This window comes from Peromyscus eremicus, chromosome 4, assembly GCF_949786415.1.
Source record: "Peromyscus eremicus chromosome 4, PerEre_H2_v1, whole genome shotgun sequence".
Lineage (NCBI taxonomy): Eukaryota > Metazoa > Chordata > Mammalia > Rodentia > Cricetidae > Peromyscus > Peromyscus eremicus.
In genome coordinates this window covers 114,167,316-114,192,271 of record NC_081419.1, presented here as the reverse complement: position 1 = coordinate 114,192,271, position 24,956 = coordinate 114,167,316, and the positions used below count along the sequence as shown (strand labels likewise).

Below are 24,956 nucleotides of genomic sequence, written 5' to 3'. Positions count from 1 at the left end.
TCTTTTAGTAAATGAAAAGGGCAGTGACTCCGCCGCCCTTGCTGGAGCCAGCAGGAAGCTAGACAGAAACGCAGCTTCCCTCTCCCCTGAGCAGTAGAAAAAGCCATGACTTGGGAACAGAAAATATAGGGGTAGGAGTGGAGAGGACACATTAATCACTAACTGCAATAAGGTTAAGACAAACATAGTCACCATCTAGCTTTCCTCAGGGACAGTTTATCTAAAGGCTAGAGCCCCAGTAGCCCGTGTGGAAGGTTGTTGGGGCGTGGCCAAGGAAAGGCGATGAAGAACACGATTCTCTGGCTTAAGCATCATTCCTGCAATTTTCTCCAGTGTGGCCATGATAAGTTATATAACTTTTCTGTGCCTCACTTTCCCTATCAGTAAGTTCAGAATATAAGATTTGCCTGATGTTGTCATATTACAAACCATGAAAGCATTGCCTGGCATATAATAGTTGCTGGACATTAACAGTTGTCTTTTGTAATCTGGAACTAGTCAGGTAGAGTGAACCTCGAAACATAGCCAAGGCAGAATAGCTTGCAGCTATGAGGGAATATACAGAAAGGGTGTGACAGTTGACCCTCTGTATACCATGTTCCATATGCATGCATTCAACTAATAAATGAATCCAAAAATTGCAATGGAATGCATACAGACATTTTCTTGCCATTTCTTATTCTCTATACAATATAAAAACCATTTACATCACCTTGAGGTTGTATTTGTTGTGTTATATAGAGATGATTCAAAGTATAGGGAATGTGCATAGGCTACATGCAATAGTACATGATCACATATGGGAGGTCCAGAATCTGAGGACTTTAGTGTCTTTGAAGGTCCTGAAACCCATCTCTTCCGACCCCAGTACCTGAGGACATCCATGATCTATCTCCTGCTGCTGAACATGGCTTTAATCATAGTACTCAGGAAGTAGAGGCAGGCAGATCACTGTGAGTTCAAGACCACACAGCGTGACATAATGAGACCTTATGTCAAAGGGAAAAAAAAACTAAACAAAACAAAGAAAATATCTTTGCTGTAGGCTCGGTGAAGCTGGTGTCTGTCGGAGCAAACTCAGTAGGCTACCCAGAATCCCTTTTCTATACAAAGAAAGACCTCATCCCACACCCATTGGCCTAGTCTCAGGAAATGCCCTGATTAACTCTCTGGCACTCACAATAGGAAGCATTTTTTTTTCCTGTCTTACGATTTTATTTTATAAACTGGCAAAACCAAGAAGCATTTGGATCAAGAATACTTTCAACTGTTCTGTTTTTACAAGCTGTACACTGCCTTAGGAGCCTGTTTAGGAATGACAAGCAGACAGTGGCTGCTGCTCTGGTGCTAAAATGACTGAGAGGCTGGTCTCGGCACCTCTCCCTTGTAATTTGTATGAAATCACTGCTCAGGGAGACAGTTATCTGGAACACCACTAGATTAGGGAGACAAGGGAGGGCAGGCTTAAAGGAGGTAACTGAGGACAATCTTTTGTAATCTGGCAAATAATATGGACTTGTCACCCCAAAGGAATAATGCCAGGAAGCTGGGCATAAATTAACTCTGCTCCCCAGATGCTAAAGAATTTGTAACTAGCAGTGACCCAGGCTAGTTATATTTTAATCTTAGCTTTTCTTCTTTATGAAGGATGTTTAAAACTGTATTGAATGTAATTCTTCTCGATGGCATTAGGTGGGCACAACCATACTCCATAGCTATTGCCCGAACAACTTGTTAGAGTTCTCACACATGTTTTGTTTTGCAACTTAAAAATAACGCCGGGCGGTGGTGGCGCACGCCTTTAATTCCAGCACTCGGGAGGCAGAGCCAGGTGGATCTCTGTGAGTTCGAGGCCAGCCTGGGCTACCAAGAGAGTTCCAGGAAAAGGTGCAAAGCTACACAGAGAAACCCTGTCTCGAAAAACCAAATTAATTAATTAATTAATTAATTAATTAAAATACTGTTCTTGGGATTTAGCTATAGCTCAGTCAGTAGACTGCTTGTCTGCTGTGCATAAAATCCTGGGTTTGAACTTTACATTGAAGAAAGCAGATGTGGTGATACATGCCTATGATCCTAGCACTCCAGAGGTGGAAGCAGAAGAATCAGGAGTTACATATCAAGTTCAAGGCTAACCTGAACAACCTGTCTCCAAAATAATGTGTGTGTGTGTGTGCCTGTGCGTGCGTGTGTGTGTGTGTGTGTGTGTGTGTGTGTGTGTGTGTGTGTGTGCTGTTTAATTTGCTTTAAAGTTCTATCAGTACCAGGACATAAAAGTATCATTTACAAACTCCTTTGTCTCACACAGGACACACCAGGCCCAACTCTATCTTCATACATTTATCACACCCTTCTGTCCTGTAGTCTTCATTCTAAGTTCTACTCATCCTGAGCAGGGCTCAATCCTTGTTCCCTCCACTAAGCCTCCCTACATCCTTTTGCTCACAAAATCATTTCTTTCTTTTGAATTAGTGTCTACTCTGGCATCTAGAGCTTTCTGCCTCTGGCTACTTTTCTACTGTCTGGAATCTATGTCTCCTCAATTTGAGGAGGACAAGGTCCTAGCCTCTTGCTAAGGTTCATTAAATGTCAGCTAAATGACCATCTGCTCCTGAGGTTCATGTCCCTTAACTAATCAAGAACACTAAGCCCTAACATGGAAGTTGTATACTGGGAAGTTGGCTATACATATGTTTTGGTCAGCCCAGAAAGTGCTTTTCAAATCAGTAAATGTCACATCAAACCACAGACAGTCAAATCCTTTTGTGGCTCATGATCATGATAATCCATGTGAGATGTCCCTCCCTTAAACCTTGTTACCATGTTGGCAAATGAAAATATGATTTTGGATTTTCTTTTAAAATGGCAAGAGTTAAGCAGGATTACTGTTTTATGTGGCAACATCGGAAGCAGAGAACTAGCCAGAGGCTGCTGTCCCTAGACAAGGCAGGTCCGCTCTGGGTTGTCTCCCTCTCCTCTGTTCTACCACTTGTCCAAGTCAAGTTACCTTAGGTTGGACTCAATGACAGATCAAAGGATGGTTCCACCAAATCCAACTTGGCACACCAGTGAGTTTACTGGCTTACCTATAGAGCATGGGCAAGGGTGACTTAGAGCAGTGGTTCTCAACCTTCCTAAAGCTGTGACCCTTTAATACACTTCCTCATGTTGTGCTGACCCCCAACCATAAAATTATTTCATTGCTACTTCAGAACTGTAATTTTGCTACTGTTATGAATTGTAATGTAAATATCTGATATGCCAGTTGGCCTTAGGTGAACCCCGTGAAAGGGTTGTTCAACTCCTGAAAGGGGTCATGACTTAGAGGTTGAGATCCACTGACTTAGAGGAACATGGATGACGCCAGAGCAGCCACCCCACTGGAAAGCCTCAGTGCAGCACAGACAATGACTTCATCATAGATGCATACTCTATACACTCCAGGGAGACCCCAAACCACAAGATCTGCAAATGAAGCAGAATTCCATACATCGGAAAGAAGGGTGTAAAAGGGAACATCTGGAATCTCACGCAGAGTCTAATGACTCCCCCTTCTTCTATGAGGAAAAATCAATAGACCTGATTGTGAGGGTCTCTTGCAAGCAGCCACAGATATTCTGATGATGAAGAAGGTAATGGCTGTCACACTCAGAGGGCAGTGTCCTATGACTCTTTACGTCACCAGCACAGAGCATGGAGAAGACAGAGTGGGCCACTCCGGTGCTAAGATTGTAAATAGGTGCTCTAGGCTTACCATCATCATTGAGTTACCAGTGAGAGAAAGAAAGTAGTTTGTTCTGGCTGTTATAGTCCTTTCCCTTTGTCCTTCTTCTCCTTCCCTGGCCTTTCATTTTTTTTTTCAACATTTAAATGATGCTTCTTAGATAATAGACTCACTAGACTTTGCCACATCCATCACAATAGGTCTTATTGTTCCCAGAGCAGAGTAACGGTGACCACCAGAAATCACAGGTGGATGGAAGAAAAAAGAGAAGAAAGGGCTGGGATATAGCCCAGTTACAGAATGTTTGTGTAGTTGCAGGCCTCAGGATTAATACCCAACACAAAACAAACAGGGAGGGCTTTTATGCCATGTAGTTAATATTGATGGAATATCCAAAGGATTTTTTTATAATATTCAGTCCTTTGAAATGCACAGGCTCAAAGCTGGGATTCTTGAGATGGTATTTAAAATATGCCTTCTCTGCTTCTGTGCTCTTCCCAGGTCACGGGGGCATGCTCTGGCTGCATCCACAGAACTAAATTTAGGTTGTTAGGAGACACTGGAGAGCTTTTTATCAGAATTTAACTTCCTGAGGAAACTCTGTAAGCCTATAAAACAGATCGATGCACAGATCTGCTGAACGAAAGCCAAGTGGCCAAGCTCCGGCTTCTTACACAGCCACCAGAGGGCAAAAGACATGAGGGGAGAGAAGAAAAGAGGGAACTCTCTGTTGGAAAGTCACTCTGTGTGTGTGTGTGTGTGTGTGTGTGTGTGTGTGTGTGTGTGTGTGTGTATGCATCCCACAACATATGGAGATCAGAGAACACCTTTCAGGAAACTATGGCTTCCATAGGTCCCAGGGCTATGACTCAGGTTGTTCTACTTGCACACCAAAGAGCTTTACCATGAGCCACATGGCCTGTCATTTTAAGGCTCCCCCTTCACCTAGTACTGGCACACTAAATATCGATACACCAGAACACATGCTCATGCAGCACTGCCCTCCCTGTATTGAAAGCACCCCATTTTTAGAGTTCTAAGTATAAATTAGAAACAGAAATGGTAATTTAGCGTCGGATAGACATTTGTCATGTCATGAGCAGTTGAATTTGAATAAACATACACCACATGTAATATATACAAATAATAATAAATTATTAACTGTTAGCAGTGGTTGCATTGAAATCCAATGTCCTGAAATACTATTTGGCTATTGATGTCAACTCCCTTTAGACAAATTAGGTAACAATCGTTTGAATAGACCTTCCCATTCTAGAAAATGAATCCATCCTTCAAGTCTCGGCTCAAATGTCACTACCATGGTAACTTGATTCTCCCATGTTCCTAGCCTCAACCAAACAGTCAAGTACCCCCTTTTATCTGTCCACAACATTCTCAACTTATTTTACTTCAAGACTTACTACATTTAGCATGACTAAGGAATAAGACCCACATAACAGGGCTTGGCGGTGTCGGCCTATAATCACTTGAGACACTGAGGCAGGATGATTGTAGGTTTGAGTACAGCCTGGGCTATTGGGTAAGAACTCTAAAACAAACAAAACCAACTGAAAAGAGGAAAAGAAGGAAGGAAGGAAGGAAGGATGGAAGGAAGGAAGGAAGGAAGGAAGGAAGGAAGGAAGGCAGGCAAGAAGGAAGGAAGGAAGGCAGGAAGGAAGGAAGGAAGGAAGGAAGGAAGGGAGGGAGGAAGGAAGGAAGGAAGGAAGGGAGGAAGGAAGGGAGGAAGGAAGGGGAAAGAAAGGTGACCCACTTTGATATGGCTCAGAACCCAGGAGTCCGTGACCCCCAAGGCAGAGTTTACCTTTACTCTGCCCAGTGCCTCTTATGGAATCACCCACAAAGCAAGCACTAAGGGCTAAATGAAAGAATGAAATAAAAATCTGGCCGGGCGGTGGTGGCGCACGCCTTTAATCCCAGCACTCGGGAGGCAGAGCCAGGCGGATCTCTGTGAGTTCGAGGCCAGCCTGGGCTACCAAGTGAGTTCCAGGAAAGGCGCAAAGCTACACAGGGAAACCCTGTCTCAAAAAACCAAAAAAAAAAAAAAAAAAAAAAAAAATCTGACTTCTATTTCCTTCTGTTTTGTTCTTCTAGTCACAGGGGTGATGAAATAAAGGTATGAAAGGGTGCTAGAGAGGCCGAATGACTTGCCATCCTCCTAATTGATGGCCTTGGCCATTTCTTACTGGGTGCGTTTGAAATACTTGAATTGATTTTGCAGTAGTTTTCCTTATCACAGATTTTTTAAATTCTTCTAGGGCAATGCAATTGGTCTTCATGGACTTGGTCTCCTTTATTTTCATGGAAAAGGTGTTCCTGTGGTAAGTTCAATAACCTTGCCATCCCTTCAACATATTTCTAGCATTTTTGCGGTTAACATTAATGGTTATGCATTAATGTATAGAAATTAGCTTTTATTGTTTGGTTTAGACAAACCAGTATATCTGACAGAGAATGAAATGATTCAGTAAAATCTTTGCCAAACAGACAGAGGAACAAATATGTGACAAGAATAGCATCCAGTTGTGTCTGAGACTCACAGGGTCAAACTAGCTTTTGAAACAGCTGCCTCCTGAGGATTTTATTGATAGAGAAATTTATCTTCTTAGCTTAATATGTCTTTTGAGTGACCTTCCCTCATCTAAAAAAAACCAACTACCAATACAGAAAAATACAATTTATAATGAAATAACATAATGATTTCTTTATGGAATCTAATATAATAATGAAAATGTATTATATTTCTGGTGCTATTTTAACTAGCCTATAGGACACTGACAGTACTCTTAAGCTGGAAAGTGGTTGTTACCATGGAGTTATGCATATAACTTTGAGTAATAAGTGTAATTATCTTGCAGAATTACGGTGAAGCACTTAAATACTTCCAGAAAGCTGCAGAGAAGGGATGGCCTAATGCACAGTTCCAGCTAGGCTTCATGTACTACTGTAGGTACCACAAATATGGCTACTTCATTTAGAACGATGTATGCATTAGTAAATCTTCTCCACATATAACAAGCATCAAAGGGTTGCTGTGAGTGGCTTGCAAAGAACATTAAGGCATCAGTTTAAAGAGAGATTTAAAGAAACCTAAAGACTTGGACATTAGTTGAAAGGGTGAGGAGATACAGAGGCAGGATGCCCACCTTTGACTATGTTAACTTTGAGGTTCGCGGGCTGGAGAGATGGCTCAGTGGTTAAGAGCACGGGCTGCTCTTCCAGAGGACCTGGGTTCAATTTCCAGCACCCATATGGCAGCTCACAACTGTCATAACTCCAGTTCCAGGGAATCTGACTCCTTCACATCAATGCACATAAAACTTTAAATATATATGTTTTGAGGTTCTTGTGATAGCAGCGTACATACACATCCAGAAGTAACAATGGCACTCACAAGAGAGGTCAAGGCTGAGGAGAAAGATCTGAGACATAAACATATAGGTGTAAGTTAAGAGTAGTTGAGCTTGCAGAGGAAAAAGAAAGAATGTGAGAAAAGGGAGATGTGGCTATGTTCATAAATCTGGTGATCCCTTTTGGCATCTTGAAAGGATAAGCCAAAGAAGCATGGTTGTCAAAAAGAACAAAATCCTGGAAGGGGAGAAGGGTTGACAGGGATCCAAAAGGGCGAAAAGACAGAACTTTGCAGATACTGTGTACATTTTACTGATAACGTAGCACAAAGTCTGGTGATAGAGTAGTGGAGGTGGAGGAAGAGAGTTGGGGGAAGGGCAGAGAGAAGAGGGGGAGGAAGTGAAAAGGCAGAAGGGAGGGGAGAGAAGGAAGAGAGGGGAATGAGGAGGGAAGGAAAGAGAAATTATTCAGTATCCTTATTGCTTGGTCAATATGGAGAATCTTGGTGAGATTATTGTGTTTATTGGAATGAGGACTGGTTGACAGTGGGTTAGGGTGTGACTACAAGGCGAGAAAGAAGAAAAATAGTATTTCCAAAATGTATCTCTAAGAGAGAAAAGGAACTGAAGGGAACAACATCCAAGAAGGAATTTTTATAACATGATGAGAGACATGAACATAATTATAATTGATAAAAGGAGGGTCTGGGAAAAGTTGGTGGCGTTAAGATCTGATTGATCCCAGGTAGGTGGAGGCCTCAGGGTCTTGACAGAGAAGTGGGATTTCTCATCCTGCAGCACTGGAAGGCAAGTGAAAGTACAGGTACATAAACTTAGGGGAGGATGGTGAGGAGGGATGAGTGAGGGAAGATTAGGTGGAGTTGCCCTCAGTTAGTTCACAGGCAAAAAAAATACTGCCTTCTTAGAGCAATAGCGAGGTAGTTAGAGGAAGGAGCACCAGACAGTGATGGACATTTGTCCAAAGAGTGAGTGGTCAGGACAAATCCCAGACATCTGAACATGCCCTCACCAAGTCCATCATGGCTGAGATGGAGCCTGGACAACAGCCAACTCTCTCAAGTAGGTAACATCTACTCAAGAAGTCTGCTGACGTTTGCCACTGTGGTCCAGCTCTAGGGGGCCTGTTTTGTACTATATGTTTGACACTGTGTTCTCCTAATTCACTCCAAGTCCTCAGTTTAGATCTGTCTGATTCCTCGAGCATCTAGGAAGAGTAATAGTAATGGCCTTACATGTTCCAGTTCATTGTACTCTCTCAACATATGGATACCCCATAGCTTACAGCTGAGCAGACTGAGTCATACCAAGGCCCACACATCTTACCCAAGACTACACAGACAGGCTGGGATTCAATCCCAAGTGATCTGTCACCAAATGTTCTGCTCCTTTTAATTTTTTTTTCAAGTTTTATTTATTTACTTATCAGTTTAGACATAGAGTCTCACTATGTAGTCTGAGCTGTCTTAGACTCACTGGCCTCTTTCTGTAGTCTCCAGAGTGTTGTGATTTCAGGTGAGTGCCACCATACCAGGCTGAGCCATGGCTCTAGCTTAATTCCCGTGTGGCACTGCTATTAAAAGCCAGGAAACCTTTGAGCTGGAAGGGAATGTAAAGCTGATCCAGGGAAAGGTCCTTGTTTTTTGCAAGTGAAGTCCCTAGATGGGAATGACTCAGAAAGAGGAATAACAGTAACAAGAGAACTGAGCCAAGAACCTCTCCTGCTAGAGATCTACTGACTGCCCAGCACCAAATGCCTCTACCTCTCCTTCCTCCAATCATGAGCTCAGACAGGACTGTTCTTCCTGGACCTGAGGTTTCCCTGTTCTGTGTTTGAGGCTGGTTAAGATCTACATGGAGTGTGTGTGTGTGTGTATGTGTGTGTGTGTGTGTGTGTGTGTGTGTGTGTGTATCAGACAGACAGAGAGAGACGATACGGTATGATCACAGAGAAACTCCCATGATCACACACTTCTTGGTCTCCTTATGTACGTGAAACTGAACAGCCCTTCTTTCTTAATTTTCTGACTGGGTAAAGATCATAGAGTAACTCAGCCACTTGTCCCAAAAATAGTGAACCTAAAGTAGTTTTACTTACAGTTCTCGGTCTTTTCCCATCCTGTTTAGACTTGTGGGTATCACTATGACCATTATATCCATCGAATGTTTTTGTTTTTTTTTTTTAAATTGAGTGACTTAAAAGAATTTTAATTTTCAGCTGGCTTTGGAGTATGGAAGGATTATAAACTTGCCTTCAAATATTTTTACTTGGCCTCTCAGAGTGGGCAGCCTCTCGCCATTTATTACCTAGCCGAGATGTACGCAACTGGAACAGGGGTGCTGAGATCCTGCAGAACGGCCGTAGAGGTAAACCCGGGGTTTCTGTTACAGCTCTTCCATTAGTCACACAGAGTAGGTCGTTGTCTTTGTTTTATCACTCTTTTCTCACAGTTGGCAATGAACACCACCATTTGACAGGAGGAAAAACAGGAGCGTAACTTAAATTGGGAGAGAGAAGGAGAGAAATGACCCCTTCCTCTCTGGAGTCTGGCTCCTCAGCACAGTCAGAGTTGGCCTCTGGATTCAGTTTAGAAGCTCTGTTCCAGCCGTCAGTCAAAGCACCAGAGCAACCTGGGACTCCCAGTGAGACTGGGAGTCACTACTCGGGAAAGGCAGGCTTGATTTAGCCTAGAAAATATAGCCCATTCCTTCCCAGAAGACAGGGTCCTTAGATTTTTGATGACTTGGATGACAATTGAGAAAGTGGGTTCTTTCAGCCTGAGCCAGTAATGTACTTTTCAAAAGAATGCTTTTAGGACCGTAATGCCCTTCATTGATTTATTAAATATGTCCGCTGCACCAGTATAAATACCTCCACGTTGCAATCTGGTCCCTCTGAAACTCATTTCCAAAGCTGCCAGCTAATAATCTATCTTTAGATTTGTTCCTTTGCCAACTTCCTAATGAATTATGTATGGCTAACCTCTTTTGGTTACATAAGGGCTATTCAGCTAAGTTGACATTTGTCCCCACGGAGCTCTGCACACCTCCCTCCCCATTATGTCACCTATACCCTCAGGCACTGACTTCCCCTTCCTTCTCATTTCCACATCAGCTGTAGCCTCTTCCATGCAGAGCATCAGTGCCTGTAAAATGACACTATCAACAACAAAGCCCTCCAAATTGATATGCTTATTCGTCAGAGAGCCTCCAAGCCAGGAAAGTCTATTACACAAATTAAAAGGAGCCGGAGAGCAATGTGCCAAAGACAAAACTACCCTGAGAATCTGTGTGCCTATAGATGTATTAATTCTTCACTCTAAATAATTTTCAAAAGCCAGGCAATTTCAGAAAAAGTTCTTGCCTGCTAAGCCAGCGGAAGCTGGAGATGAGGATCACAGATCATCATGTGGGATGAAGCTAACTAGCTTGTTTGATTTCTCTTTCCGTCTTCAGCTGTATAAAGGTGTCTGTGAGCTAGGCCACTGGGCTGAGAAATTCCTGACAGCCTACTTTGCCTATAAGGATGGCGACGTGGACTCTTCTCTTATTCAGTATGCACTGCTTGCAGAAATGGGATACGAAGTAGCTCAAAGCAACTCAGCATTCATTTTGGAATCTAGTAAGATACAATTTTCAAAATTCCCCAACCATACATATGCAAAAATGGCTTACTATGTCCTCATTTAAGCCTTTTTCATGGAATAGTTCTTTTTTTTTTCTTTTTCCTTTTAGAAAAGGCTAAAATTCTGGGGAAAGAGAAGATGTATCCAATGGCACTTCTGCTATGGAACCGAGCCGCCATTCAAGGTATAAAACAGATCAAACTAGGCACATAGCTGGACCATAACCATGACTATTCATCTGCTACGCTTCAGCTGTGTTGTTGGGCACAGAGGCAGAGAGGTACCAGGGTGTCAAGCAGAGGGCACTTCGAATTATACTGCTGTGAGAGGTCATTTCTGAGAATTCATTTTCTTCATTAGTCTCAAAGTCCTTTAGTTTAGCAAGCCCTAGGAATTTGTCTCTGTCTCCATGGTACCAGAACTGTTGTTTGAAACACGATAATTTTACTCAAGAAAACAATTTTCTTCATCTGGCTTTAGTCATTCATTTGCTGAGTTGTTTACTGAGCTAACCTGAGATGTGACCTGTGTCTCTATGAGTCTGTAGGCAAAATTAATTATGTGCCGACTATGTTTGACTTCTCTAAAGTGAGACACTGATGTTGACAACACACTTCAGATCTCTCCTTCACCGTCAGTACGTTAAAATTTAAAAAAAAAAAAAAGTGGGAAGATCCTTTCTCAGCATCCTCAAGGCCTTCCTACTCATTGGTTTCACATGTGGTAAGGAATGTACACCATCATTGCTCGGAACAGTACTGTCAGGTGGCATTTGAATCACCGTGCCCCTCCCCATCCCCCCCCCCTAAAATTACAGTATTAAAACCAGAGAGATGTTGCACAGCTGTCACGGTTGGCATTTGGACGTGTGAGGAACTCTAGCAATAAGAGAGCAATTTTATTTCCAATTAGGTTTCCTGAAATCATCTCCTGTTAAGGCTGAATCATCCCTTTTAACAGGATGTAATAGGATAAAAAATGACTCTCAGCTGATGCTAATATGAAGCAGAGGGAAAAAACCCACAGTGGTGCCTTCACAGACCCAGCCGAGCCGGTTAGACAGCAGCAAGCCATCAATGTGGTTTTAGTGAGAAATTCTATGTTTTGTAAAATGCAATAAAGACCTTATTTGGAGTGAGAAAAACAATGCCAGCAATCTCTCAGCCATGGCAAATCAGCTCAGTTGCAACAAATACACGTTTATTTCAAGCCAGGAAATGGTGTGTGGAAATTGGACCAAAGAAAAGAGAAACTGAAAATGAAGAGATATTAACATTAAATAGAATACACACACACACACACACACACACACACACACACACACACACACACAGCTTGCCAGGTTGCTCAAAATCATCGTGTCAAAAAGTTCAGACACACCCATCTCAAAGTTATGGCTGCTGACTGGCTCACAAAACGTAGGAAATCTAATAATGAAAACTTTCAATTAGTCACTAATGCTTCTTTTAGCAGCTGCTTCATATGAAGAGGGTACTGAGACATCAGGGCTCAGAACCACCTTGCATCTGTGGAACTGCAGTAGAAATCTCTCTCTAGTCAACAGATCTATCCAGGAGCCTGTCAGAATTGCCACAGGCACTCGTTAGGGTACTGTTGCTCTGAGGACAGGCTTGTTCACTGTCCTCCATTCTCAGGGACTTGGGGGATCATGCTCTTAACTGAAAAGCTTAAGAATACACAAGTGTCCCATCCCTTTGTGACTATGGCCAAGAAGGAACCTTGTGGTCAGCATGACAGCTTCAAACAAAATTAGAGATGGAGTGGGTTTCTCTTTGACGCATCATGTCTCTCCTGGTCTCTATAATTACCCTTGTTTAAGTGCCATCCCCATCAGTCCTTGCTCCCACTTGCCTATACATTTTGTGTTAATTATGTTGGAAGCAAAATCTGAAACCTAGTGTCTTCATCAGCTTAAGACTTTTAAAATGTTAACTCTGCTCAGATGGAAACAAAGATGGCTTGTGGTGTCACCTATCTGTGAAGTATCTGTGCTTTAACAGGAGACACTAGAAGTTTAGAGGAACTTTGTTACCCAAAGGTGTAACTTAAAAAAAAAAATCCACTGCACTGGGCCAGATTGAGAAAGAATTTTTGAAGAAGTCCTGTATCTCAAGACATGCCTCAGACCCTAATACACATGGTTTCCATTTTCCGAGAAAGCCTGGATCTTGTGAAACATTGGCCACAGCTGAGACAAATGTCCAACATGAATTTTCCCTCATCCTTTCAACTGACATTCTTTTAGGGAACAGAAGCATGGCCATCTCCTGAGATACATACACACACTTAAAGGCCATTTCTAAGTGGCCTTCAAAAGAACGATGCCACAAATCTTTAAAAGTAATGTGATTTCCTCCCTCTTTGATATATCTACATATCCATGTTTATTGGAAAGTAATATCCTAAATTACCTCTTGGGAAGGCATTTTCTAAAAATACCCTAGCATGATCATTCCATAAATATTTATCAAGTGCCAGACTAGGCTCCAGAACAATTTTAGTAATTAAGAGCCTTGGAGTTCTTGCCTTGTTCTTACGGGGCCACTGTCACATGAGAGTGGAGTTTTAGAAAGGAATTCTAAGGGCAGGAAAGATAGAATTCAGTTTTCCAAGAGCTGTCATCCTGTCTCTAAATACAAATTTGTGTATACTTTATCATGTACATTTATAATCATGAATATTATCCTGCAATGAAGGCTATTAGCATTGAGTGTTGTGTCTTGTGTTTCATATCGTATATGTAATCTTAACTGTGAGATTTTGAATATTTCATTGTATACACATATATAAGTGTACGTATTCAGTGTTTTTACAGCTTATTAGGTTGATTTACTGAGGACTATACATGAATCACTTGGGTTACTGTTCTCTCTCTCTCTGCTATTTCTCTCAGGGAATGCTTTCGCTAGAGTGAAAATTGGAGATTACCATTACTATGGTTATGGGACTAAGAAAGACTATGAAACGGCAGCCACACACTACAGCATCGCAGCAGACAAGCATCACAGTGCACAAGCCATGTTCAATCTGGCCTACATGTATGAACATGGCTTGGGTATCGCGAAGGTAACTGCATTGGTTCAAAGCTAGTAATGACGGCTGTGTGAGAACAGAACATTTATAAGTGTTTGGAATTTCATTGATGTCATCAATGTAAAAGAAAGAAAAGTCCCTCTGCCTCATGCTAACATATATAACTACCCTATTACTTTCATATCTTCATTTATACCAAGGACATAATTAATGAGTGGAAGAAATCTAATTTGGACCAATTCCTCTCCACGTTTTCACTAACATGACTTATGCATTGACATCTCCACCAACTCCTAAACTGTCAGTCACAACAGCAAGGTGGAATGAGGCCCAATCTATAGATTAAGGTGGCATTCATTAATCCAGAAACGTCTCAGAAAGCAGCCATTATCTCCATAACACCATACTGGGCACTCTAAAGAGAACTAAGAGACTATAGAGACCACATCTAGCTGAAGGCATATTCATTAATGAAAGCGAGCTAACGGTACAAACACTAGTGGGGAAAACCCTTTAGTCAGTGGGCGCAATCCGGCAGAGATGTGTTAGAAGTCCGAAAGGAGGAGGCAGGTATGTTAAATGCCAATATTAACCAGTTTTGGTTAGGTGTGATAGACAGACAGACAGAGATATTGAGGTAAGCACTCTGCCCTTGTGTGCATCAGGAATCCACACTTCGGATATAAAGTCATTTGGCCAACTTTGCAGAATTTCTTTAGTGGTGGATCCAGAATTTTGTGCCAAGCATGTCTGATCCCAAACACTTTCAGAAAAAAAAACAAAAACAAAAACAAAAACAAAAACGGGACTGACTAGAGTCATTCTCAGTAACAAAGCATGTTTCTCTCCACAGTGTTTATATTCCTAAATATTTCTAGAGTGAAACACTACTGATTGTCTGTGTTTTCTTCTTCAGTCCAGTAGGACTAGCGATTGAGAGTCACTGGTGGGGAGTTTCCTGAGAATTGGCCAGCCAGTGCTGTCTACAGCCAAAGGCTTCTTAGGCCCGACTGCCGAGTGATGCAGACCCCACCCACGGTCTTGATCTCCCTGCAGCCTGCCTTTGCCTGATCATTTCTCATCAGCCTCCCAAATCCAGCCAACTCCAAAGCCAGCCCAGTCTCCCATTCCTAGCAGACGTGAGCTACCTGTTTGTAAAACGCACAGGAGCAAGTGGTTCAGTTGGGGATTTCTCCGGATGTCATTCATTGACCTTCCACGTCCTGCTGCCATCCACGTCAGTGACACAGAACTAATGATACCTGGCCTACCCCCCCCCCCCCCCAGTGTAGAGAAGGAAATGAACGAGCCTGTGTGAAAGGGCCTTGGAGTTAAATAGCATGTGGAATGATGTCATTTAGATCAGAAGGGAATTTGAACAGCTGCTAAGGTTTCAATAAGATTCCAGCTTTTATTCATAATTCCTCATATAAAACACCAAAACCCAAGAAAAGCCATGACCCCACCTAAGTTAGCTCTCCTACCTAGGGTGACTCAAAACAGGACTCTCTCTTAACAGCCACCTCCTCACCATAGTGAGACCATTTTCTCCTGCGTCCCCAGAGGCAGAATGGAGCATCCTCTCAGGACAGGCGGCCAAGATGGCAGAAAAAAACAACACACTGTCCAGGGCCCAGCTTTCGGACCATCACCCAGAGGCTTTGGTTCCCCCCAGACCCCCCCAGTGAACCTCTTTGCTGCTCACTCTCTTCACTATTCAGATGGCAGCTGTTGGGACATCCATTCCACACTAGAAATACAGCCACAGGCTCTTCTCTCTGACCCTTTTCTAGTCTTTCCTGCCAGGTTTCCTCTTAACTCACAGGTCGCTCACTGTGATCAAACTGATCAACTTTCCTCACTGGAGGTCTTGAGGATTTTTGTTTGTTCCTCTGTTGTTGTTTTGACAGAAAGCATCTACATTAAAAACCAGAGGTGGGGGTAGGGGGAGGCGGGGGGGGGGGGGGGGGCAAATAAAAACCAAAGAGAGAAAAAAAGAAAGAAACCAGGAGCTTCGCTCGATTTCCATCAGGACTTTAGATTTAGCTGATGAGAGATCACTCCGTTTTGTCCTACTAATCTCTTCATTTAGCAGTTAGAAAAATAATCAAGTGTTTAGGGCAAACTTTATTAATTTTGTCATCTCAGACAAATTAATAAAGTGACTCTAGTTTTCAAAAATAAGCATCCCAGCAAGTTCAGTCCCCAAACTTATTACAAAGGTGTTAGGAGCATGGCATTTCTAGTGTTTATCATCACATACTGTCCATTTCTTCAGCGTGGCACTTCCCAGTTCTTGTTACCCTAAGTCTTCATGAGAACCAGTGAGAAAAATGAGGGTAATGTCACTTCCAGAGAGCCTCTGAGAATGTAAGAAGGTTGAAGGAGTCATATTTGGTAAAATCTTGAGTTCAAGGAATGAAAGTGAGGTATCCATCAACTCTTGTGGAGTCGCTGTAAAAATACGAGCCTCTGGTGCGCTCTTTTGTCTTTGGGAACATACGCTGGACTTAAGGTAACGCAGACGACTTATCCTAACAGCCTCACTGAGAAGCACCTCAGTTCAGTGGGCTGCTGGATCTAAACTCGGGGTCAGGACAGACTGCATCGCTGTAGGAACACAGAACAGCACCTTGTTTCCCAAATCCCTTCTCTGCCAGAGATGTGAACAGAGGAACGGTTCCTCCAAAGTTCACCCTGGGGAACTAATGGGGCATGGGGAGGGCTTTACTTACAGAACATGAGCCAGGAGTTACTGACAGGACAGTGGGTGACCCCAAAGCAGCCACACTGGCAAGTTTTTATCCAGCACGGCCGTTGGCTTCTCCATAGCTGAAAAGATGGACCCCCTCCCCTGAGCTTCCCAAGCCTGTATACTCTAGCGCCTCCCTGTGGCCACGTGCAAACAGGACAGACTTACAAAGGGCTGTGAGAAGCAGCTGGATACCGAATTGAGGGCCCAATGACCCTCCCCAACTCCTGCTGTGAGGGAGTATCAACACTCCAAGCCCAATATAAGGACCATCTGCAAGCAGACTCAGCTCACCTGATGAAGATGGTGGCTGTTTTGCTGGAAGGATGGTAAAATTAACTGAGGATAGGAACTTAAAAGCACAAGCATTCAGCTGACAAATTACTACGAGACTCTTTTGCAGTTTATATTTTTAAATTATTTCAGAAGCTTAACCATGAACAAAGCCTGCTGTCCATTCCTACTGGCTATTCCAACTGTCTCGGCTCTGGATCAGGTCTGAATTTTTTATCTCGTTGGTCTGTTGCAAAGGCTACGTGGTGCCTTCAGTTCTGATGTTCTCCCATTACGTTTTTACCAGAAATACCTCTGCCCACTACAGATTAGAATCTCTGGTCTTTAGAACAATTATGGAGAAATGCCTGTCTTGTTAGACTACATTTCCCAACATCCTTTGCATCCATGTGTCCGCCCCCCCCTCCCCCAACAGCTTAAGTGAAAGGTGCCATTTGTGCTAAGGCAGTCAGTAGGTAAATGGAGCTTCTTCCTAGTCCTTTTGCACTTTGTGGATGGAACACAACAGAAAGCAGAGGCTCTGGGGAAATGCAGAACCACTTAATGGAAAGAGTCCCTTAATTACCAGTGAAGAAAATCCTCTACCACCCAGGAACATCCACGTTAAAACGTTGATTAAAGGTAAAAACAAACATTTCAGTATTATGTCCCTGAATTGGGGGAGTTTATTTCTTACAAGTGTTAGCATTACCTTAAGGAATACTTAATTCATCTACCACTACTATGTTATTGTGGATAAAGTATAACTCCTTCAAACTGCCACCTCCTTTACTGTCCCCCAAAGGCAATGCAGATAGACAAACACACAAACTGAAAACACCTTACTGGCATTATAAATCCTAGACTTCTTTCTTTAAATTCAATGCCTTCTTTGACTTAACTGTCCTTGATAACAACAGCCTCATATACCATTTTCCTTCTAAATATATTCTAAGCAATATATTCCTCCCCCTCAACTATTTCAATATATTCCCAGGTTTAAAAGATACCTGCTTCAGCCGGGCGGTGATGGCGCACGCCTTTAATCCCAGCACTCGGGAGGCAGAGGCAGGCGGATCTCTGTGAGTTCGAGGCCAGCCTGGGCTACCAAGTGAGTCCCAGGAAAGGCGCAAAGCTACACAGAGAAACCCTGTCTCGAAGAAAAAAAAAAAAAAGATACCTACTTCTAGAATGCCATGTTATGGCCTGGTTTTCATTCACTCATCTGTATATTTACCAGGTGATTGTTCACATTATGAAGTAGTGGGCTTGGCTCTGGGGTCAGGGACTGTAGCATGAATCTTAGAGAGTCTTATTAATAAAATCAAACCCGGGGCCAGTTGTTGGGGTGAAATGCTGGATGGTCAGAGAGACAGAACAAGCCACAGCTAACCTCACCTGGCCAACTTCTCAGCTGGTCTTGTTTCCTCAGACTAGAAGCCTCTGTGTCCTCATATCCGAATGGTTCTCAGCTGAACTGTGCTGCTAGAAGCCTGAAAGCTTAACCAGCCAGATGCTTAACCAGCCAAATGCTTAACCAGCCAAACGCTTCTAGTTTCTGGTCCTCACGCCTTATATATCTTTCTGTTTTTGCCATCACTCCCTGAGATTAAAGGCTCGCTTTCTGGCATTAAAGGTGTGAGTCACCATGCTTGGCTGTTTCCAGTGTGGCCTTGAACTCACAGAGATCCAGATGGATTTCTGCCTCTGGAGTGCTAGGATTAAAGGTGTGAGTGCCATCATTTTCTAGCCTTTGTATCTAGTGGCTGTTTTGTCTCTGACCCCGGATAAGTTTATTAGGGTGCACAATATTTTGGGGGAACACAATACCACCACAAGGGACAAAACAAAATAATCTTCAAAGAGATTGCAATGCCCTCTGGGAAAAACATATCATTTGCTGGAAGAATGTGTATAAAATATTATCAGTAGTTCCCTCTGCACTGGAGGGTTATGGTGAATTATTTTTTTCCTATTCAGTTCTATAATATCAGTTTCCCCTAATTTCCGAGAGATACGATCATAATAAGAAAATGAAAATAAATTACTCCAACAACCACCTTTCTATTCACATGGTCTATTTTAGTATAGGAAATCTTTGATGACATTAAATATTTGGGCCTGGAGAACCTGTGTGTCGTGCTTCCTTGTCAGAGAAGTCTACCTCTTGGGCCCGTAAGAAGCCATTTTGAACATATGAGCACACTAAGCAGTACTGTGGCACACCTGATATTTTAGTTAGAACATATTCTTTGAGAAGAGTCAGAGATTGATCCACCTAACCTGAACCACTGACTTTAAAGTAAACTCTCATGTACAGAGCACAAGTTATGTCTAAGTTGATTAGGTATCTGGTGGACTTGTTTACTGAGTCCTGGGCATCCTCAGAACAATATATATCAAAAGAAGACTTTTCGTTTGTTTGTTTCAGTGGTATTAACCTTTCGCTAAGTAAAGTCAAGGAATGAGGAGTCATTTCTAGAGTTTAGCAATGAAAATTCCTTTATTTGAGTTGCCCTTATTAGCTAGAAGCATGCAAGAATTTCTTTTTCTGGAATTTTAAAGGAAGATTTTTCATATCCCATCTCACCCCTCTGCAAACTTCGAAGTCTGTTGAGCAAGGCATGTATGCCCATCTTACTTATAGATACTTCTTGCCATTTTTAAACTCCAGATCACATAAATGAATGGAGATTCCTATGCCTCAAGAAATAAACTAATAATGATTAACTTAATTAATCATTAATTAAATTAATGCTGATTAATTTAAGAATTACAGACATGTAATTCTAGCACTTGGCAGGTAAGAAGCAGGAAGATCAGGACTTCAAGGTCATCCTCAGTTATGTAGTGAGTTCGATGCCAGCCTGGGCTTCATGAAGTCCTATCTCAAAAATCAAAAACAAGGGCCAGTGAGGTGGCTCGGCTGGTAAAGGCACTTGCTGTGTCTGGTGACATGGAACTCACATTAAAATGTAAGGCGATCTGACACCAGTTGTCATGACTCCACACATGTGTTGTGACATGTACCTTCACAAACACACAAATAATAACAATAAAAACCAAAAACCAGTAAGTGAACACCTCAATCATTGACAAAAGCTGCCCAGTTCCACATCATTTGAGTCGATATGCCTTCCTCATGTGGGCTGATACGGCTTTAGAAGGTGAACCCCGCTGGCCTATGAACACACACACACACTGAATGGGCTGGAATTAAAGACATAGACCACAGTTTACAATGTCTATTTTCTTTCTTGCTAGGAAGATTTGTCCCAATCTCTTGAATTTTAAGTACTTTAGGTGAGCATTTTTTTTTCCTTCCAACAAATTTATTTAGCAGACCTCGAAGCTTTAGAAGTCTTTGAGAAACGAGCCAGGTGTGGTGGCACACACCTGTGATCCCAGCCTTCAGGAGGCTGCTGTCTGGAAGATTGTGAGTTCAAGGCCAAGCGTGGGTCACACAGTAAGACCCTGCTTCCATAGGGGGTCAGGGAGGGAGGGAAGGAATGCAGAGAGAGGAACAAATGATAAGCAGCACACAGCCGAAGGAACATCACATGAGAAAAGTGTTAGCAGAGGCCCCAAGGGCTCACACGTTATTGAAGCCTAAACCTGGGTTTGAGAATGCAGCTTGGTAGCCTAGCATGTACGAGGTGTTGAATTCAATCCCCAGAACCAAAAACAAAGTGAATTTCTTGGGAAAAAAGAAAAAACTCTCCATAATACATAGATGCCCAACAAAAACACAGTTCTGGGAAAGACGCTTTAAAAGTAATATTCCCACTGGGTGGTGGTGGCACACACCTTTAATCCCAGTGCTCAGGAGGCAGAGCCAGGTGGATCTCTGTGAGTTCCAGGAAATGCGCAAAGCTACAAAGAGAAACCCTGTCTCGAAAAACAAAAAAACAAAAAAACAAAAAAACAAAAAAAAAAAAAAAAAAAGTAATACTCCTGAGCCAGGGAGACAGTTCAGTGGGTAAAGGAGCTGGCCACCAAGCCTGACCACTGTGGCCGGAAGTTTCTCTGGTCCCGCCTTGCCCAGCAGTCCGGAGGAATCTCTCCCACCTGAGAGTCCCACAGCCACTTATAAAATAATTACTCAGAGGTTTATATTAATTACAAACTGTATGGCCCATGGCTTCAGCTTCTTGCTAGCTAGCTCTTTCATCTTAACCCATTCCTATTAATCTATACGTTGCCACATGGCCGTGGCGTTACCGGTCTGCTGGCATCTTGTTGCTCCTGGACTCCACCCTTCTTCTCTCACTATCTCTTTTGGATTTTCCCCAGCTGGCTCCATCCTGCCCTGTCATAGGCCAATGCAGATTTATTTATTATCTAATGGGAGCTACACATATTCACAGCATACAGAAAGACATCTTGTTCAATGTATGAAACACACATGGTGGAAGGAGAGTACTGAAGTTGGCCTCTGGCCTCCACTTGGGAACTATAGCATACACACACACACACACACACACACACACACACACCATACACACACACACACACACACACACACCATACACACACACACACACACACACACACACACACACCATACACACACACACACACACACACACACACACACACCATACACACACACACACACACACACACACACACACACACACACACGCACGCACGCATAAACACAAAATAAATGTAAAAATGTTTTAAAGGGGCCAAGCTGTGGTGGCACACGCCTTTAATTCCAACACTCGGGATCTCTGTGAGTTCAAGGCCAGCCTGGGCTACAGAGTGAGTTCCAGGAAAGGCGCAAAGCTACACAGAGAAACCCTGTCTTGAAAAAAACCAAAAAAAATGCTTTAAAGGAATACTCCTTAGAAGACTTTTCATCAATGTTAAGCAAACAAAATAAAAATAAAAACATAAGCCATAAGTAGATGGAAAATAAAGAAAATAATTTTCTACCTTGGCATAATTCAATAAGGAAAAAGCCCCAAAAGAATATGGTAATATATCATTCAGGAATCAGATTCCAACCTGAGAGATAAAATAGCCTACCCATTCGTTCTGTAAGAATGATTGAAGCCCTACTTTGCAGTAAGCATCTTATTAAACTTAGTTTTGAACAGATAGTTCAAGATTGTCAAGAACCTGGAGAGAAATAAATAAGCACATTCCATGATTCATACTATGGAGATTATGTGATTATTATTCTATAGCTAACTACACTTTTATTTCAGGGATCTATACTCACAAGTACCTAAAGTTCTTTGCTCGCAAGTAGGAGCTAACCAACCCAGGATAATAATAAGAAAGGGTTTTGAGGCCTATGTTAGTTTTCTATCACAAATGTCCTTCCCCAAAACAGCACATTTATTTTCTCATGGTCTCTTTAGATCAAGAGTCTAAATGGCCTGACTCTGCTTATGATCTCCTATGACTAGAGTCAAGGCTAATTCTGTACTGGAGGCAGTGGGGAGGAATGCATTTTCAGTCTTATTCAGGTTGTTGGTGAATTAAGTTCCCTGAAGTGTTAAAAAGACCATGCCCCCTGCTGCCTTGCTGGCTCATTGAGCTGCTTCTGATTCTTTCCATGTGACCCCCACATCCCACCATCCAGTGTGGCAAGTTGAGTTCCTCCTGTACTTTTAGCTTCCCTCTCCTGCTCTGGCATGATGAGGGTGTAGACAATTTTGTGGACCCATTCTGCCTACCAAACATAAATTGTGGCATTTCTAACAACAGCTTCTGGTTCTCAAGTATCTGTACCTGATGGGGATGGACTGCTTCCTTTCTAGGACATTCACCTGGCCAGAAGATTGTATGACATGGCTGCTCAGACAAGCCCAGATGCTCATATTCCTGTGTTCTTTGCCCTTATGAAACTGGAAACTATGCATTTGCTCCGAGATATTCTGTTTTTTAATGTAAGTTTGTCTCAAATAGATTTTGATAAAGACACTCTGGGACAAAGTGATGAGGCTTACTAAGGGAGTCTTTTTTTTTTTTTTTTTTAGTTAACTTTTCTTTGATAAGTAGAATGCAAAGTCTTGTACTTACCACACAGCAATTCTGCTTGTTGAATATGTGTTGACACTATGTAGTACAACCAGTGAATTAATTCAGCAGACACTCTTTCCTCACACTCCATGTTCAGAGTAAGCAGGGATGTGCTATATATATTTGTTCAAAATACAGCTCTTGCCATCAAAATCTGAGACTGGTAAGCAGATGGCAGGTGGCAAGTGATGCCACAGAGAACTGTAGTTCTTAAGAGTAGAAATTAATCTTTTTTTTGAGAAAGGGCCTTATGATATCATCAAGGCTGACCTGGAAGTCACTGTGTAACCCAGACTGACCTCAAATTTGAGATCCTTCTGCCTCAGCCTTCCCAGTGCAGGGACTACAGGCAAGTGCCACCTTGTCAAGCTAAATTTTATACATCTTTGTGGTTATTTTTAATGGTGGTAATTCAGCCTGTGTATGGGCTCTACTCTGAGATAGATCACATCTTCTAAGATGGAAGGGAGCTGGGGGATGACTTGAGGGTAGGGTGGCAGTGGTAGGTTTGTGAGGGGAAATGATTCTGACTACAGTGAGATGCTAGGATTGTTTCCTTTTTTGACTGAATGCCTCTTGCCAGCAGTTCACCATGAGATGGAAATGGCTGAAACTGGACAACACTGTCGAACCATACTGGGATTTATTTGTGATTGGCCTAATTGTTGCCATGCTGATCTTCTTGCTTAGAAATCGCCATAGGTAGGCTCTGGACCATCAGGAAACCTGCTCACAGGTTTATGCCAAGCTGTCCTCACCCAATAAAGAATTTCCTCATCCAAATCAAGAGCTGCTGCAGATTTCCCACACAGGCTGTGATGGAGAGTGGATAAAGCTTAAGAACTGCCCCAGAGAAACAACTCCTGACTTCCTGCTTAGTTAAGGGGACCACAGCAGGATGCTGAGGACAAGTCATCTAAGACTTGCCACAAATTTGCCATCATGGTGATCTAGTTCTGACCTCGATAAAGGTCACCATCTTCGTGTTATAACGAAGGTGTCCTCCCCTTTTGAGAGAGCAAGCTGGGTGTCTTGGCTCTAGAACACATACTGAAGTAAAGAGAAGGGTGACTTCGGGGAAGGTGGGAATACAGATGCCTGAGAAGGTGACAGATAGACACTACACAGATAGATTCCATGGGGATGGTCTTGGGAGCAGACCAAAGTTCTGATGAACAACTCTACTTCACAGCAGGCCATGCCTGGAAAGGGGGAAGTGTAGCAGAAGTGGAAGATGGTACCAGCTTCCCAGGCACCAATGGAAAGGTGTCACTCTTCTGGCTCCCAACAGGCAAGTCAGGGGCCTAAGACCAAGCAGGGGGTTGATGGGTGAGGAGAAGGCCACGACCTCTGCTGAAGGCTAGGCTTGAATCCTAGCTCTGTAACTTTCTAGCTATTTTTGAAATCTTTAGGTTTAGTTTCCTGATCTGCAAGACAAGGGAATAATTACCTATCTTAGACAGTCGGCATGAGGCGTAAATGAAATAATGTATGTAAACAGAGTAGCAGAGTCTTGCACCTGTGGGGTACATCATAAATGGTAGGGTTGGGGCTGGAGAAATAGCTCAGTGATTAAGAGCACTTGGATGCTCTCCTGGAGGACCCTGGTTCAATTCCCAGTACCCACATGACAATCCACAATTATCTGTAACTGCAGTCCCAGGGGATCTGATGCTCTCATTTGGCCTCCATGGGCACTGTGTACACACGGTGCATAGACATACAGGCAGGCACAACACCCACACACATCAAAATAAAGGTAATTTAAAAAACTAAACGAGTAAGTGGGAGCCTTGAATGTCCTTTTAAAATTCGTGGTGAAGAAGCTAGACACCGTGGTATACACCCGTGGTCACAGCACTTGGGAAACCAAGGCACTGAAGTTGTGGCCTATCTGCTGTGAACAGTGAGATCAAGGCCATCACTGACAACATAAGGAGAGCCTATTTCAAAACGCAAAAGCAAACACAAACAAAACCTCAAACGACTTTGTAATGGGGTGACAGGGGCTGAGTTGATAATCAGCATGGCTTGTGTGACTGTCCAGCCAAGACGCTGAGTGCCAGTAAGAAAAGATCCGTGTTGGTACTCTACAATCCAGCACA

The 24,956-nt window shown here is 42.7% G+C and overlaps 1 protein-coding gene and 1 pseudogene across 7 annotated transcripts in view; both read left to right on the top strand.

Annotated features, from left to right (window-relative positions):
* Positions 1-23,634, top strand: part of Sel1l2 (SEL1L2 adaptor subunit of SYVN1 ubiquitin ligase) — a 141,323-nt gene extending 117,689 nt beyond the window's left edge. For 5 of the 7 annotated variants that reach the window (XM_059261526.1, XM_059261523.1, XM_059261525.1 and 2 more), the window contains 8 exons: positions 6,001-6,063; positions 6,601-6,688; positions 9,329-9,477; positions 10,567-10,732; positions 10,846-10,920; positions 13,651-13,823; positions 22,590-22,718; positions 23,435-23,634. In XM_059261526.1, coding sequence (XP_059117509.1) covers positions 6,001-6,063; positions 6,601-6,688; positions 9,329-9,477; positions 10,567-10,732; positions 10,846-10,920; positions 13,651-13,823; positions 22,590-22,718; positions 23,435-23,557 — 966 coding nt within the window. In that variant the 3' untranslated portion in view covers positions 23,558-23,634. Of the gene's footprint in view, positions 1-6,000; positions 6,064-6,600; positions 6,689-9,328; positions 9,478-10,566; positions 10,733-10,845; positions 10,921-13,650; positions 13,824-15,293; positions 15,432-22,589; positions 22,719-23,434 lie in introns of those variants that run through there. The other 2 variants (XM_059261524.1, XM_059261527.1) reach the window with 2 other exon arrangements.
* LOC131910183 (small nucleolar RNA U13) lies at positions 2,758-2,845 on the top strand (annotated as a pseudogene).
* Positions 23,635-24,956: the final 1,322 nt, after the last annotated feature.